The 18,146-nt window shown below is 39.0% G+C and overlaps 2 protein-coding genes across 4 annotated transcripts in view; both read left to right on the plus strand.

The window, feature by feature from the left end:
* The window catches only part of DCUN1D4 (defective in cullin neddylation 1 domain containing 4), a 204,734-nt gene that overhangs the window by 129,444 nt on the left and 57,144 nt on the right, over positions 1 to 18,146 (plus strand). The gene's annotated exons all lie outside the window — the stretch shown is intronic.
* CWH43 (cell wall biogenesis 43 C-terminal homolog) overlaps positions 1 to 18,146 on the plus strand; it is a 28,823-nt gene that overhangs the window by 3,572 nt on the left and 7,105 nt on the right. The window contains exons 3-12 of the mRNA XM_064449390.1: positions 1,456 to 1,576; positions 1,706 to 1,860; positions 3,206 to 3,407; positions 4,414 to 4,502; positions 6,367 to 6,621; positions 10,353 to 10,478; positions 12,669 to 12,748; positions 13,699 to 13,804; positions 16,617 to 16,752; positions 17,934 to 18,083. Coding sequence (XP_064305460.1) covers positions 1,456 to 1,576; positions 1,706 to 1,860; positions 3,206 to 3,407; positions 4,414 to 4,502; positions 6,367 to 6,621; positions 10,353 to 10,478; positions 12,669 to 12,748; positions 13,699 to 13,804; positions 16,617 to 16,752; positions 17,934 to 18,083 — 1,420 coding nt within the window. The remainder of the gene's footprint in view (positions 1 to 1,455; positions 1,577 to 1,705; positions 1,861 to 3,205; positions 3,408 to 4,413; positions 4,503 to 6,366; positions 6,622 to 10,352; positions 10,479 to 12,668; positions 12,749 to 13,698; positions 13,805 to 16,616; positions 16,753 to 17,933; positions 18,084 to 18,146) is intronic.

Here is an 18,146-nt window from a genome sequence, read left to right on the forward strand (position 1 = left end):
TAGGGGATTGGAGTTTTTTGTTTTTGATGAAAAAGGATCTTCCCTTATTAATCATTGTCTTTCTTTTTGCGTTTTCAGGAAGCTTTATTTTCCCTGAAACTTTTATTATTATTTCTGTATTTTTTCATACTAATTAATTTTCTATTCCATTGAAAAAAAAAATCAGACCCAAAACCCAACAACAAACTACCCCTGTGGTAATGTCCATTTGAATCTCTGTCTACAGAAAACACACAGTAAATTTGCATGTTTGGGTAGGTATATTTTGGGTGTACTTGCTCAGTAACAAAAGGTGTGCCTACTCTAAGTAGGCAAACCCACGCTAGCTGTAAGCACGAGTGATGAAAGATCTGAAGAGGCGGAGTTGTGGATTTCAGCACAATTTAGCAACAGAAATCTGCATGCATTGTACATGCAATCTCTGCTAAAGTCCATACAAGTACATCTTCACCACACATTGATGTCATTTTACCATCTTTGCTCTAAGCTTTGCAGCTTTTACTCTGAGCGGAATGAGTAAACGGACAGTTGGAGGATTCCTAGCATACATTGCCAGAACCAGCAGCTCCATTTCTGGCCCTCCTTGCTTAACCTCTCTTTGAGTTTGACTCATACTCACTTAGCAAATGGCTGGTAGCAAAATGATGTGGCTTCTCCTGCTGTTTGTCACTGGTCCTGGGCCAGAATCTGCCACACTGACTGATGTTAAGAGAATGTGTGTGACCCATAGTTGCTTGAATTGGAAACCTGCTAGCAGAGTTTAGGACTGCTGATAACTGTGCCCTGGGAAATGGCAGAGGTGCATGTGCATGGTCTCTTTCAATGACTGGGGGAGTGACCGTTTCCAGTAACAAGATGACACAGGCTGCTGATGACCACTCTGACACCAGATACTGGGCCAGAGAAAGCCTTGTTCACACCCACTGAGGCAGTTCCCTACTAATCCTTGTGCAATATATGGTGACTGCTTCCCTCTAAAAAGGATATGGCTTTTGCCACAGGGCACTTAGATAACTCAAAAGCCATCAAAGTGCCCTGTGGCAAAAGGCATACCCTTTTTGGAAAGGAGCAGTCACCATACGTAAAATTTTATGGCTTTTGAATTAAATAAGTGCCGTGTTCAGGAATATCTATGTGCTTAGGTATTTTATCCATATATCCTATTTATGGAATCAATGACCATAAGTACTGAAATTAATACAATTACTGCAGCCTTGGGTAATTGCTTCATGTTGGTTTTTTTTCCCTGAAAATGGTAACTGCTATAATGTTATAGATACCCAGTTTCTATCAATACCTGTATTTCTTTGGTTTGTTCAAAAAGGTGTAGTGTCATGTGTTTTCAGATAAATGGTGTAGCCAACCAAATTATAGACAAGATTGAACTAATGCACAGGAAATCCTTATTACCTGATCTCTGTTGCCCATTAAAACAACCTCTGTATTTGTTTGTAGGAAGCTTAGCATCATACCAGGCACCAAATGCTTCAATTAGACTGTTCGTCTTGGCTGCAGGTGTTTCCTCCTCATTGCTGGTGCAAACAGTAACATGGTGGTCAGGAAACAGTTTACAAAGGTATTTTCTTATACTGATGGGGTTGTAACTGATGTTTCTTTTTATTAAAAGGTGGGGTTTTTTTCTGAGAAGTTAAGATTTCTCTTTTTTTCTCAAAGGCATCACTATTTCAAAAACTGATTCTTATAGGTTCATCAGGATATGGGGCTTCATGCTAGGCAAAATAATGCTCCTTGTTCTTCGTATCTGGTATACATCACTAAACCCAGTCTGGAGTTCGCAAGCTGCCAATACTGTCATACTGACAATTGGTTTTATTGCAGCAGTGGAGCGAATTTATTCAGGTAAGCGTATTACAGCAAGGATGGCACTTATGAAAATGTGCTAAGGTATACCTGTCTATGTGTCACTGGGTTTTAGTTCTTTGATTCCCCCCACAGTACAGTCTGTTTTTAGACTGCAAAACAGTTTTTAGACTGTTTTTCTGCAATGCATGAGCATTGCAGAATTTAGAAACCATGGGGTACTTCCACCTGCCCATAACATGGTGGAATCAATATCACAATTCATACATGCTGTAGTAAGTTGGTGTTGGAACTGACAACTAATTGCAGTATCAGTAATGTGACAGTAATGCAAAAAAGGGAATAACCTAGACCAATAAAACCAGAATGGGTTATCCTCATTCCAGTATGAAATATCTGTGGTATTTCTGTTATTTTCTTAATTCAGTCTGCTCTTCGAGTTTCTCTGCCAGTGTGTGCCCTTTGACAGAGAAAGGGAGACAGGGCAAAGCTGGGGAACAGCTGATATGGCAAAATAAACAGAAAAAGTTGGAAAAGTGGACAAGTTGTCCTGGTCAAAATGTGCCTGAGTTCTCAGCGTCTGGACAGAGTACACAGCAGTGGGGGCTGGCATAGGCTAAGCACACTTGAGAACTGTGAAGGCAGTATTGGCAAGGAAGACAGCGAGGTTGGGTTGGTTAGTTAAGGCAGCTCAGAAGTTCCTTCCTTTTCAGTATAACCTGAATAAATTAGCTGAAAGGTAAGACCTTATGTTTGCGTAAGTGGGTATAAATAGGCATTGTGTGTATTGTTTGTAGACTTGTGTCACATGACATAAATTAAGCCTGAGCTTTCATCATAAATTAGAAAGGGAATCTACTACAGGAAGTTAGGAAGAGAATGTCATCTTCCTAGGTAACAAAGCAATATGTCTATGCAATTAAAGGTGCTGCTTTCTCCTTAGTTGAGAGAGGATCTAAAGTGCACGGAACAAGGAGAAGAGAAGGAAGAGGTTTTTTCTGGCTTGTTTGAAACTGTTAGTTTTTGTTCTTATCAGAGTTTAGAGTTTCAGAGAACAGAATCCTCAAAACAAATTCAAACAGATTTTCTGCTGATTTTCAAAGCCAATTTAATTATTTAAATTCCAGTAGTGTGAAGAATAATCCTATGGGCAGATTGCCATTTTTGTACACTTAAGGTGAGTAGCTTTTCCTGACAGACCTAGGAATGTTACTAGAGATTGTTTGTCTTATCAGTTTCCACAAATGATCAAGTAAGTTAGCTTTTGTGTCTGAGCCAGTAATTTATTCTGGTAATTTTGTGATCCTGGCTATCTCTTTTTCTCAGTAACCCTTTCTAATAGGATTTGACAGTTTGTTCAGCTATATTTCTATTCTTATTCTAGGTAGAGACAAGAGGAAACAAGAAGCAAACAAAACTGGTAATGCAGTTAGAGAGACTGCTTCCCACCCTCATTGGCTTTTGTCAGGGATTGCTTTTGGCAGCCTCATGTTCCTCACCCTGTGGATATTTGGGGAGGTCTCATTAGTTTCTAGATGGGCAGTAAGTGGACATCCACATACAGGTCCAGATCCTAATCCATATGGGTAAGTGATTTTTTATTGTTATTATTTAAACAAAACAGTAATCAAAAGCCAGTGCTATAGTGGGTGACAAACCACAAAGCTCAACCAGATGATAGTATAAGAACTTACATAGAATATAGTGGGTACAAGGTCGTTCACATAGAGAATCTGTGGATTTATTCTTGCTTTCAGATACCTCTGAGCATTGTGTCTATACCAATAAACTTAAAAATTTTGTAATACAGAATGATTTTTATTTCAGCAATAAAAACCTGGTTTGCCACATTACAAAACAATTTTTAAATTAGGACTGAGATTCAAGGACTTATGAATGAAGTGCATCTATAATATGCAGTAAATTAATCTAGCAGCTGACTTCAGAGAGGAGATGTTAGGAAATAGTGTACGTCCGAGATGTGTGCAGACAGAAAAAAGTAAACTGCGTGTAGTATTAAAAGATATACTTTTGTAGAAGTTTTGGTTAGTAAGAATTTAGCCTTAATGCTGTGTGTTGGTCACCTGGGTTCCAAAATCTAGGAGACCAGATTAGATATTCTGAGTCAATTATGTGTAGTGGCAGGTGAGGTTGTTAATAATTTTGAATTAGCATACACAAGAGCTACCCAAGACTGATAGCAATGTTAGATGCTGTAGGATATCCTATTTGATGTGAAGAAAATACTCCTGTTTGGAGTGGATTCATCCCTCTCATTTTCACTGAGTTCCTTTTGCCTCTTGTACCCAGTACTTCAGTGGAGTGCTTCTGCTGCTGAAAGTAGCTCACTTATACATTATGATAAACTGCCATTATTTTTAACTGGATGTTTTTTACATCCAGTAAAGGGGAGAAAAGGTAGCAGGGTGTGAGATAAAGATATTTTATGCTCAGATTGAGTCTGTTTAAAATAAAAGGATTATAAAATATGACCAAGCATTCTCATCTGTATGTCTAGAAGTTTCTTCTTTATGCCAGGTGTTTATAAAATTATATTAATTTGTGATTTCTTTTTCCTTATTGTTTTATTAGGGGTACAGTTCTGTTGGGCCTGGCTCATGGACTGATGCTTTCATTTTGGAGCTGGTCTTCTGTCACCAGTTTTGCCTGGTTTCTTGTAGGTGGGTTTTTGTTCCTACTACCTTATTCCAGCCCTCTGACCCGACACCACATCTCAGAAGTCAGTTGCTAATCAAAGAGTCTTTTTCTCTGTCACTGACTGTAGTATATGTGTGTCTGACCAGTTGACTAAGGTTTGCAAGCCAAATCTCCAGGCCATTGCAGAGCAGTGCAGGTCTCTTCAGAAGCCCCTGTTGGGGTCCTGTTCCCACAAGTCTCAGTTCTCACCGTCTGCATTGTGTAAGGCTACTTCTAGGGTTATGGGGTTGAGATGACACAACCTTCTTGATTCCGCAGGAGGTGCAATAACCTGTAATTTAATGAGCAGTTCACCTGGAGGCAAGTTTGCCTCCTGTCTCCTTAGTTGCCAAGATCTCCAGGCAGTAAAATAGTATGAATGTGAAAGCAGTTCTGCTGGAGCAATATATCTGTGAGTCAGTCTGCATACAGTGGGTGGTGGGAAGAGGGATTCAAGTGCTGGATCTGGACATCCATTTTCAGGAGGATGGTATAGGTATGCTATGGAGGAAGCTATGCATGGAGCAAGTAGGAGGAGATGGAAATCTGTTCTTGGACTGTGGAGATGGATGTTTTCCATAACTTCTCAGCATGGATTGATGGATGCAGCTTGGTTTAATTTGTAGGCCCATCTGAGTGAAATTTAGTGGTATAAATGCTGTTTAATAAAGAGGTAAATCTGCTTCTTTTTTGGCCTTAGCTAATTGCTTGTAGATATTTATATCAAGAAGACAAAGCAGTACTTCCTACATATGTTTAATAATAAATTGGGACATAGGAAAATACAGATACCAAAGGAAATTATGTTATGTTTTGCTTTTTTCTTATTCACTTTCTTCTTTGGAGCACTTAAGAGCCAACATTTGCAAGTAATTTTCCACAAACCTGACGACAAGAAATTTAATGCCAACTGAGTTTCTCCTAATCAGGAACCAACATATAATACCAAATATCAGGAAAGTCACAATAAGGGCACAAGAGTTGGCAATGCTTAAACTGTCAGTTGCCCAAATAATTTACCTTTTGGTGCAGGTGTTAGTTTTAAGAAATACATGTGCAGATAGTAACGTGAGTATGAGCATTTGATTTTTGATGTACACACATTGCTAATTTAAAACAAGTATGGAATGGTTCTTTAGCTGATTCAAGCATTGTGTTCTAAAATGCTCAGAACCATGATGCATGAGAGTAGAATGTTAAAAATGTTTCTATACATTTGGTATCATGATGTGAAAGTTAGTAAACATTTTCTTACAATACAGTTTTAAAATGAAGTAATCTTGTTATAGAGAGTTTCTGTGGTTGTTAACATTCTGTTTGGGGTAGAATCCCGTCACAGTCAGACAGTGTGGTAAAACAGGCACCTTGAAGTTAGTAAAAGATTAATAGTTGTTTTCTTGCCCATCATATGGTTATCTAAAGGAAGAGAAGATCAGGGAAAGGTATGTTTTCGCATTAACCTATTTGATTCTTTCTATATTATGTTAAAAGAGGTTCATAACAGGCAGACCTGTTAACCTCTTAGAAACTGCATCATCCCTCAGTTGTGCTGGGAAAGCTCTGTGTAAGAAAACCTGTTCAGTTTTGGCTCTTGATGATGCTTCTCTGCTTTCTTTTTGCTGCACTGTTTTCAGCTGAATAGGCAATCTTTAAGAGAATGAGATATTGGGGAAAGTAAGAGGCTGTCTTTGTAAGGGAGTAGTTGTCCTTCTAGTGATGCAGTTCTCGTGGCTGCAAAGCACAGTTATATTTCCCAGACTCTTTTTTCCCTAGACAGAATGTGAAAAAGAAGGTGGCGGATAATATACCTGACTGTGACTTACTCTATTCTTTTCTGTCCTTTCACAGGTTTAGCATCTTCGGCTGGTCTCCTTTATTTACACACCTGGAGCGCTGCGGTTGCAGGCAATATTCTTGCTGTCTTTACTATGTGTCTGTGGCCTCAACTGGCTGGATGCTTTGTTAGCTGTCTGTATCCTGCGAAAGCCATGAGTACAGCCATGCTTGCCTATGTTCTTGAATTATTCTTCTGTGTGTGGTGTACAGCTTATAAATTTGTACCTGGAGGAATTTACGCTAGAGAAAGCTCCCATCTTCTTCTAGGTATGTTTATGACTATGAACAAATACAGATATGCTTGCTTTAGCCTCAATCAGATGTTTAAAATGTATCTAGTGTATAAATAGTCTTTCCAAAAGCTCAGCTTCTATTTGATTTACTATGGTAAGAGTTTCTATGAGAAAATTAGTGAGACATGCAAAAAATAATGTACTTGTTTCCTTACTTTTAGAAATAGTTTAAAATGTGGGCAGAAAATAGAATTCTGTTGAGGGAAAAATGACAAATTGAAAAAAGTCTGATAACTCAGTTCACAACTGAGGAAGAGACCTGTTAATCAGTCACCCTAAAAATATGGCTTCAATCCAGGGTCTCAATGCACCTGTATGCTAGCTACCTAAGATAGCAGTATGGCACCTCCTGTAACAGTGCAGTTTCTGGGAGCTCAGGGGTTTATAAAGGCTGTGTTACTGGGACTGTAACATAATTCAGTGAATTATTTAGCCCTGCTCTGAGGAGCAGAGTGCAGCATCCTGCCGATCTAGCTAGTCTCCATTTGAGACCTGAGCTTTGTTTCCATGTGGCTCTACCTTATGCTTTGTGGACACACCAGCATGTTTGGAGGAATGTCAATAAGCCTGCAGTGTCAGAAACATGCAAACAGGAGAGAAGAAAAACAAATTGTCAGGTATTTGCCAATGAGAAAGAATTGAGGTGAACAAATACAAAGGCTGTGGCAAAATGATCCCTTGATGAAGTGGGGAGATGGAAATGAAACCAAACTGCTTTGGTTTTGTCTCCAGGATTATTTTCTTAATAGATACTGACGTGTTTCAATAGCATACATCACTAATTACATTTAAATAATGCCAAACATTGTCTTGGGCTAAGTGTGTGGCACATTCTAAAATGTGATGCCTTATTCTATATTTTGTTTGAAAAGGACTAATGAATACTGTGCTTGACTTGTTGCTCCAATGGTTTTCGATTTCGTAAAGGTCTTTGCATCCACTTTCTGTCACTCCAGTTTCTTAGAATCCATATGTATTTCATATATTATGACAATCACATGCAGGGTTTCAGTTTGTTATGTTTTGAGGAGAGTTCCGTTACATTTATTGCAGTTTTCTTTGTTCTGAAAGCACTCTGGTGGTCTATAGAGACAGTTATCTCAGTTAATTTTATTTAAGTTATATGAAAAATGCATGTGGTAGAGGAGTGCCAAATGCTTTCTTGAGTAATGCTTTGACAAAAGAACAGCTGTTATATAAAATCCCTCTCTGTCACTTCCTTTGGAATACACACTTGTAATTAATTCACCTGGCACGATCACTGGATAGTAACACAGAGATGGCCCAAACTTTCTCTTTGGTAAAAAGAAAACTGTGAACTGAACCTGTCTCAGCTGATGGCACTACGTGAGTTCATATTCCATCTGAGAATCCAGCTTTTGTCTTTTTGATGCCATCTCATTGCTTATCAAAGGTTTGCAAATTATACCATGAAATTGTGTATTTGTTGCTGCACTTCTTCCCTTACAGCTTGGCTTTCTGGCAAACTGCTTGTTTTCTTCTGGTTTCTTTCAGGTGCAAGTGCTATTTCTTGCTTTCTCCTCCTGTCCAATATCCTGCCTTTCTCTTGCTGCAGTTTGGGTAGGGAACTGCACCAGGAAGAGTGACAATGAAAGTAAGACCATTATATTCAAAGCTTCTGTGCTGCTTCAGTGTGATGTAACATAATGCTGAGGGGTTGGATCCCTGGTGTTCTATCAACTTTAATGGCTTTAAATCAGTCTCCCTTTGAGAAAGGTTTTGTGCGTGCCCTCTTCTTCACTGCACTAGACCCAGCTTCCTGGTTTGCAAACTCTCGCTACAACTAATGTAACAAGTAAGGGCAATAAGAAAATACTGAGTAATGGTTATTTAATCTTCAGCTATAACTCTGAAATAAAACATGACTTCTATAGTTAATTAACTATGCCTCAAAGGTATTAAGCACATATACCTTCTCCAGCAGAGCTCTTATCCAATTCATTAGGCTCCCACATTTTCTTTGCAGATAATTGGATCCTTTAGCTCATAAGGAATGGGAAAAGACCTTGTGCTGTTGTATCTGAACTACCTATTGGAAAGAAAAGATACCGTCACAGTGCATTGCAACAGTTAGTGCACTGAAGTCGCTTACTAGCTTTTAAAATTTATCTATAGGTGTGCTTAGTTGTCTATTCTCAAAAGGCACAGTTGCTTCTGTTGGCTCTGGAGCACAAGAATACAAGATCCTGCCGTGTTAAACTCCCCTCCCAAGCTGCTGCAGTCTGCTTACACTGCTTTAGAACAAACTGCTGAGGAATTGCTTTTGTAGTTCCTACATCAAAATGCGTTACTTGTATCTTGGTGGCAGAGGAGTTCATTTGCAGAGATTGATATACAATCAACAATGTATTTTTTCATCAAGCTGTTATTTTAAGGTTCCGTAATCTGTAGGTGTAACTTAATTGCTCTTGTCCAGGTTAATTCCAGTAAACTTTGGAAGTGCTGGGCTGAGCTGGGACTTGTAGCCATCCATAGGGGCCTGGAAGCATTTTAGCATAATTTATCTACTGTGTGCTAGCCTTTTTGACGTAATACCCTGAAACTCTACTGCAAATCAATCTTGCTTGAGAGTGCTGGCTAAGTGTGCTTGATGTTCTGTGGAAGTTGGTGTTACGGTTCCAACCAGAAGGTGGGGAGGTCTGCTGAAAGATTTGCTACTTTGCCCCTGGTCAAAGGATTAAAATATTTTTGGTTTTATGGTTCTCCCAATTGGTACATGAATGGAGGAAGGGAAAAAATGTCTTTAAACAAGTATTTCACTAACCAAAGAAACCTGAGAAAATGTGCAGTAGTGGGACCCAGTAGTAGCAGCAGAGTTAAAATATCTCCGCATTTCCATAGTGAATAATGAGACAGGTTCGGAGGATTGCTTGGTTAGCACCTGATGTAGCCTGATGCTGGGGACCACATTGTTTTCTGGTAATATCATGATACTTAGGCTGCTGGCTTGCAAGGGAAGAGCAAGAACAGGTGTTAAATGCATTAGTATCAGTAGCCCCCCTTGTGCTCAGCCTGAAAGACCCAAAGGGGGGCTGTATTTTGGAGCTCACCATAGTCTGGAGTAGAGTTTGTAATGTGAAGGGGTCTTTGGATAGATTCTTTTACTATCAGGTTTCCTCTTCAGTCATCAGCACAAAGCAGGTTTAATAAGTCTGTTTCAGGTGTATTAAATCTTAGCAGCAGCTTATTTGAAAAAAAAAACAACCAACCTCAGACAATGTAATTCTGAACGTCATGATTTTTGTGTGAAGCAGGTATTCAGTGGCATTTTAAAGAATCTTTTAGCTTTGACTTCTTACTGCAATACTACGATTTTGAAAAATTTTTTTGAAATATTTATCATTAGTGGCATGTTTAATGTCACTAGCTCATTTTGTTGGAAGCAATGCTTATGCCAACAAGTACAACAGTGTAAATTAAAAATTGTTGAAGCGCTGCAGCCATAGTTGAGGTGAATTCTGTGACAAAGATAAGTGGGATATTCTCTATCAATAAATCTCTTATTGCCTGCATTGCTACATTAGGTATGGCATTTATCTGTGTTTGTGCTTTGAATTGTCTTTGTTGTTGGAGCCATAAGGTTGAATGTAACATAACAGCTGGGAGTTGGTAAATGGTGTGTTTATGAGCAATGTTTAATATGTTAAAGCTCTATGAAAAAACTAATTACTTATATTTTTACAGGGTTTATAATGTTATGTATCGGAGTAGTCTTTCTAACAGGACCTAAGAAAGACCTTAGCTCTGTCTTTGAAATGAAAAGCAACCAAAAACCACTATTCAAAAAGAGTAAAAACTATATTAAATTACGTAAGTATAATTTTACTTCCTTTCTTCCATGACTTTAGGAATACTGTCTGACGAAAAAGAGTAATGCAGTGGAGTGTTTTGCTCAGATGTTTTTTTGGTGCTAGTTTTAGAGCCGGACTTGTAGTTGGTATTGCCCTAGTTACAGTTTTAATGATGACTTATACTAGCTGAGGAGGTGATTCACTGTGATTACGGTTGAGAGAGAGGCTATTCCTCATGGAGTGTGTTAAATGAACACACAAAAAAAGTGAACTGGAGAAAAAAGGAAATGAAAAAATGGATTTTGGTATCATTTGTGATTTCATTTTGGCAGTTGAGGAGGCAGCCTCTCAATCTTGGGACTTATTACATGTGTATACAAAAGATATGAATGATTTCTCAGCCCACGCGGTAGGTTGTTTTTGAAGCAGTTCAGTGTGACACCCTCTATAGGGTTGTGTGGGCTGGCTGGCAGTGGGATGGGACTCAGCTGGCCCAGGAGCTGCTTTATGGTTTGACACTCCTCCGGCGTGAGGAGACAGTCTCCTGCAAAGCCTGTGTGGCTCACATCGCTACACAATCCTGATGCCCTGCTGCACGTTCAGACCAGGCCTATCCTCGAGAAACATTGTCCTCTTCTGCCTGTGAACTATGCCTAGGGATGCCAGCTTTCCAGGTGATATGTATGAGGTCTGCTTTTTTCCTTAGATTTTAAAGAGAAACTAAAATGTTTGAGGTTTTATTGCGTTTTGGCTTATAAACCTCTGGAATCCATCCAAATTATGTTTTCAAGTATTTCTCTACAATCATTTGAGCTTCAGATTAATTTTCATTGTTAGCTTACTTTTTCTAAGGAAAAAGTCTGTTGGTGTTGTGAAGTTTGGTAAAGGAAAAAATTGCTAGGCATTGGGGCATGCTAATCCTACAGAGATCAGGATGCTGAAGGTTCAAATTCCTACATCTTTTATTCCTCTGTGACTTTGGATCAAATCACTTAGCATTTACTTACCTCATTTTGCATTTGGAAAGTGGAGACAGTAGTGCTTCACCAGTTTTCAGGGCTGTTTCGGAAATCTTTGTGAAGGTCTTTACCCCATATTCTAGGGGCCAGAACAATGCGGCCTCTGAGAGCGTGTGTTAGAGGCACCGTGAGCACCAGTGCAAGGGGTTTAAATATTACTACTCAAAAACATTTCAGAAAAGTGAGTAAATACTTCAACGTACTGTGTCACAAAGCACAGCTCAGCTAATTTTGTGACATTACAACAGTAACTCTTGTAGTTCTGCATCATGTCCAGACTTGTATTGTTTCTCGTCTTTCCCCTTAAGCACCTTTGCATCTGTCAGAGTATGAAATTGCTTGGCATTTATTAATGTAAACAGCATGTCCTTTCTTCTGACATCATTCACGGTAAAGTTTATTTAAATTTTACACAAAATTGTTCTAGAAAATTTGCTTAAAAATGATTACATATCTGTTTAAAGATTTGATGAAATAATAAACTGGAGTTATGGAAATGGTTTAGATTACCGTATGCCACTGTGCAAATGAAATGACTGCAGGAGTGTTTGATCATCCAGTTACACTGTGCCAAACCCTGAGAGCTCTTAAGTGTCCACTGCAGTTATTTGGAAGGCTACAGGAGCAATGGGAAGGCTCTGAATTTGCCTTCTGTGAAGCCACAGTGCCTTTCCAAGAACGTGTCAAACAAAGGACAGCTCTGGAGGTCTGGCAGGGATCACATCTTTCTGACATCTAGAGGCTTGCGAAGTAAACTGTATTTTCTTCCACACATGGTATTAATATAAAATAAAAATTGTGTACTATGAATGCTTACCTTGAGCAGAGAGAGGGAAGCACTGGAAGGTTTACATGATGCTCTTTTTGGTCTTTGTAATGAATTCTTCAGTAGGTATAATTTTAATGTAAATAATCCAAGGAGCTTTGGTTTATTATTATATTTGGTTTATTGTATCTGCTCCATTGTCTTTTGGAGAATGTAAGTGTATCTGCACACATATAGATACTCTTAAGTACACTACTTTGGAATGGTGTTATCACTGGCATATGTGGAAATTTAAATGTATACATTCCCCATTCTATGAATAGCACACCTTAGAACGACAGTGTACCCAGTTCTGTTTAACTGCAATCATGACATTATTTTCTCTTGCTTTAAAAACAACTTTTCTGTGTTTCTCTGTTTCAAGTATTGTGGCTGGCTGTTGGTGTTGGTCTGCTAGGATTGGGTCTACGTTATAAAACTTACCAGAAGAAGTTGGGCCAAGGGGTGAGTAGTGTGTTTGTGAAAAGGGTAATTTTCAAATATACAGGAAAATGCATGTGTGAGATCTTAGGTGGGTTGCTTGGTGCTGAAGAAGTGTTTGTACCAGTATCCAACTATTCAGCAACAATAATGCAGAAATTAAGATGCAAAAAGTTTAATGTGTAAATTCCTGTTGAACGCAAGAAATGCCTGCGTCTTTGGAGATTTGTAGTGCTGCTCTGAAGAAAAAAATATGCTGAGAAACCGAGAGATGCTTGCCTCATATATTCAATTTGGATGTTACTTTTATAAATTAGTTTATTTTAATTTTATTCAAAACTTGACTGGACAATCCTATTAGCAGCCTGATCTTATGTAGGGGAAGTTTAAATAGATAACCTCCTGAGGTTCCTTCCAGCTGAAGGAATTCTATGCTTCTATATTTATATGATATGTATTTATATTGATATGTATTCCTGCTGGTATTTTTTTTTTTTTGTTAGAGAAATCACTGATGACAAATGCAGGAAAAGATGCAGAAAAGGTGATAAGAGCTAAGTAGAAATTGTGTATGTGCGCACACTCACCTGTGTGTTCACACACGTGCACAGACATACATAGCTGGCTTTCTTTTTAGAACTCATCCAGGTTTGTAGTACCTTAGAGTGTGAAAAAAAAGTGGGTAGTTCCTCTTAGAAAGATGAAAAAATTTGTAGTTTCTTTCACATTCATTTATTTACTGTTACTTGTACAAATTCATTTTAACTAGGATGACTTTTCTCCTCTTGTTAATAGCAGATTTTTCTCAAAAATGGCTAAAATCTTTTGTAATCCTGACAGCTTTCTTAGGTAAATATGTTGGTTAAAACATCTTTTCTTGCGTGTCTTTTATGGCACCATGTATCTCATGTTGTTGACTGCAAAGATATAATACATGAAAGTCAAATTGTACTGGACTTTTTTTTTTTTTGGAGGTTCCAAAAAGAGACTTCTCTGCTATGATCTGGCCTTTTAGATTTGCATATGACAATGAAGGATGGTCTAATTTGGAAGGATCAGCTGATTTGCTTAATCAGACAGGTAACTATTTTTCCACTTCATTTATATTTGAGAGGGTTCATCTGAAGAGACAGAAGCAAGAACACCAGCTGGGTTACTCAGTCCATTCTTGCATTAGCTCAAGGACCTGTGTCTAGTGGCTTTCTCCTGAATTTGTGAGCTGTTCCAACACAATCACTTCTGTGAAAAATCCATTTGTAGACGCGATGATCTTTTTAAATTATGTTTTAAAGGGATTTTTGGTTGGAGGAAACACTTTTTGTTATTATTTGGATTTTTTTCTCCTATTGATGATGGGTTACTTGTCTATAGAGAAATTCTTTGTGTAAATGAGATAATGATAAATATCCTTTAAGATCAAATTTAATATTTTGTAACTTCTCTGTGTTTTTTATTTTTAGCTGTGAAGCATTATATAATTCCTAAAGGGCCTGAAATTAAAATGCCCCAAACAAGGTGTACAGAGGAGAAGCAGACAAGTCTGTTTCCATCACTGAGTCAGAGCAACATATGAAAGAAAAATAGTGATTGTAGCTTGGTTGAGTTGTCATTATTTCACTGTAAAGAAGGGTCTCTAACCTGTTACTCATGGACAGGGTTTTGGCTGGAAAATTAGCTATAGGAGGTGAAGAATTTGGACCAAAGATTAATGCTGCTGCAGGGTGCATTGAAAGGAATTGACCAGTGGTGCTTGTATGTAGGTGTTTTCTGTGATACCCATGAGATAGGGAAAACTGGGACTTTAAGATTTAAAGCAGCTCAGGAGATTAGGAAGCATCTGTGTCATTCCAGCCTTTGTTGTTCTCCTCTCCTCCTATGGCTTGAATGTACTTTGGGGAGTACAGTGACACAATGGGAAGGCACTGGCACAGGTGCTGCTGTGCAAGCCTTGATTTTCACAGAATCACAGAATGGTAGGGGTTGGAAGGGACCTCTGGAGATCATCTTGTCCAACCCCCTTTTGTGGCAGAGATGCTCAGGAGTTAGTGAAGAGGGAACAGGCTGATTCACTCTGTTGTCCTGTGACCAAAGGTTCAGTGGGCTGAGCTCTGTAGGCTGCCTAGTGACATGAGAAAACAACTGGGACATTTGATGAATTGAAATTTGGGGCATTCTTTTACCTTTGTGATTCCATAGCTCATGGGTTATGTCTGAGTATTTATTTAATCTTTGCATATTTATTTATTAACTGTAATGAATGCATTTATTTCTGGTACCTATGGTTTAAAATCACAAATATTAGAAAAAGTGACTTATGTGGTTATGTTCATTGAGCATTTCTTTGTGGTAATGAAGTATCACTTCTAAAAGAAGCACCTGGTAAGTCAAAAAGCAGCAAATTCCAAAATATAAATGAAAAAAATGTTAATTCCTGATTGCTAGAAACAGTATTCTGGAGTTTTATGTTACATGTATAGCGTTATATAAAATACCACATTAACATTTCCAGGAAATGTATTAATGCATTCAGAGTTAAGATGGAGATTCTTAAATGATTTGTTTGCGAAAGAAAAGTAGCTGATTTAGAGAGCCACAGAGGAAAGAGTGGCTAACTTCTTCAGCGTAGGTGTTATCTTTAAAGATGTGGTGGCGTGCATTCCTTAAGCTCATATTACCTCCGTTGGAATAGTGAAGAAGCAACATGTAATGGCTTTTGTGACTGAAACTCCTGTCTGCCCTGAAAGGAACCAACACCAGCCCCTCCCAATGGTGTCAGTCATTGCTTCTGCAGCCAGCATGTATGCTAATGATGTAAGCAAAAATCTGGGAATCCACTTAAAAGTACTCTGAGCTACCATTTTCCCTGCTAACATTGCTTTCGTAGTGCTTAGTAAGACATTTCAAAGGCAAAAAGTCTTATGTGTCAATAGGGGTGTGGGATGGAGCAGTCTTAATTCCTTATAGAAGGGCTGCAGATGAAGTGGTGACTTGATCTGCCTTCTTGAGGAGGGGAGCACTCCAAGGGGGGCATGATCTCAGCAAGAAGGGAGCACTTGCTGCTGCTGCAGCCGTACCGACCTGCTGCTTAAGGTGAGCCTGGGTGGTTCAGCCAGCCTGCGGCCAGCTTGCAGACTCCCACCTTCCTTCAGGCACGGGCAGTTCTTTCTTAGCTGCCAGTTCTTTGATGGAGTGCACAGTTCTTCCTGTATCCTGCAGCAAAAATATAGGGGACCCTGTCATGTTCCCCTGACAAAACCACAACTCGGCACGTAAACAGGGTGGGACCACAGTGCCCTGAGAAAGTGAGGTGGTTGTGGATGATCAACAATTCACTAGAGCTGGGAACCCTTTTGTTACCATGCCTGGGGGCTGATGCTACGTTGCTATGGGCTGATTTACTGTTTTGGCAGCAGCAACCTGCTCCCTCTTGCACAGGACCCTTTGGAGCAGAATAGGGTTTGGTAGGTGAAGGTAAGTGCAGATGTGTCGTGCAGCACTTGCTCATCAGGTTGAAAGTAGTAGACTCACTACTGTGCTCTTAATCTGTGTATGCATATTATGTCTAATGCTTTTGAAATGATCCGCATTAGGTATGTGCAGGCCAGCTGTACTGTGCAGTGCCACATGTGTCTTGTTATGCACCAGGGAGGAGCTATGTCCTCTAAACACTAAACATCTCTCCATCACAGGCTATGCAGCCTACAGTGACTGAAAATTTGGGCATGACTTTGTTGCCAGCATTAAGATTTGCCCTGATTGACTCCTGAAGGTCTTATGTCCATCCCTGTGTAATCAAAAGGGGAATGACGACATTACATAGTCATTTATAAATCCCATTTATATGTCACTGGTATAAATTTGGAAATATTTTCTTTTTTCTTCTTCATTTTAGGTGCAGATTTTATCACCATTATAGAGAGTGATGCCTCTAAACCATTCATTGGGAACAATGACCCAACAATGTGGCTAGGAGAAAGACTAGGATTTTACACAGATTTTGGTCCAAGCACAAGAGATCACACTTGGGGGTGAGTCATTTTTACATGCACAGTGACAGTAAATAAATATAAATACACTACCCAATACTAACTCCAGTAGAACTTGGGGAAAGAATAAATGGAATAATAAGCACCATAGTCACATTTGGATCTTGTCTTTAAGAACACGCTTTGATTCCTTAGCATTACAGTACAATGCAGATGGAGTTTTCGCATCCTTGAACGTGACCAGGTTTTGGTGCCTGCCCCTGTAAGCTATTTTGGCTTTGGTGGCACAGAGAATAGCATCCTGCCTCTTAACATACAGATTTGGAAGTCCAGCATTCTGAGTACTATACCTGGTTAGCTCTTCTCAATATTTTGTTCTGGCCTATGAGAACTTTAGATTTCAGACCTAAAAATGTGACAGCAGTTGGAAAATGTGACTGCACCTAGAGTTATTAGAAGTTTTGAATTCATTAAATCCATCTGGGGCTGTATAGTGGGAAATGGGCATAGAATAGCACATGTTTATTTGACCAGATTTTTTGAGTCTGATTTACTTTAATGCTTGACCAGCTACCAGTTGCGTACCTTTGAATATCTTTGCCCTCTGGAAAATAGTGGCTGATGATGTGGCGCTTTTTTCCAGAGGGATATGCAGGTCTCTATGGCAGATGGAAATTCCTAGTGATGTTGCAATGGCTACTTAGTTCTTGCCATATGTGAGGGAAATTTAGTAACTTTCCTCTTCCAGAGCCTGGGTCTTTAAGTGATGCAGAATGGGGCAGAAAAGTAATTCTCTGACATTTTCTTCGTGAAGCATTTTGAAAAACCTGATGCAAAATGGTTTTAAGGTTGACTCCAAACAGCAGCTGAAAGATTGAGATATCTCCCACTTTAAATATGTATCTCTACCTGCTTCTGCTTCTAAAAAAATATATTTCAATTACTGGCAGTATAAAATTCTGTTTTGTCTGAGGATGCAGATTTGGAAAGGCTCAGTTTAAGAATTCATATATATGGAAAGGTAGTACTTAGTGTAGGAATGAATTTGATGTTTTTAGACGTACTTAAATAATATTCAGAAAAATCTGCTAGAGATGGTTTGTGTTCTGGTCTGATGGTTTGAGTTCAGTGACCATTAGTCTTCTGATCACATTTATCCGCTTAGTTCACAGTTGTGATACTTGTGAACTACAAAATGTAACTGTTTCCCTCTTCTCATGTAGGATTATGGCACTATCAAGGTATCCAATTGTAAAATCTACCCATCACCTTCTTCCGTCGCCAGAAGGAGAGATTGCACCTGCCATCTCCATGACTGTCAACTTCACAGGGAAACTGGTTGATTTTGTTGTTGCCCACTTTGGAAATGAAGAGTGGGTATTTTATTTATTGTTAAATATGTTGTTCAAAGTCGGGTAACATGACTGTAATTTGTG

This window comes from Phalacrocorax carbo, chromosome 4, assembly GCF_963921805.1.
Source record: "Phalacrocorax carbo chromosome 4, bPhaCar2.1, whole genome shotgun sequence".
NCBI lineage: Eukaryota > Metazoa > Chordata > Aves > Suliformes > Phalacrocoracidae > Phalacrocorax > Phalacrocorax carbo.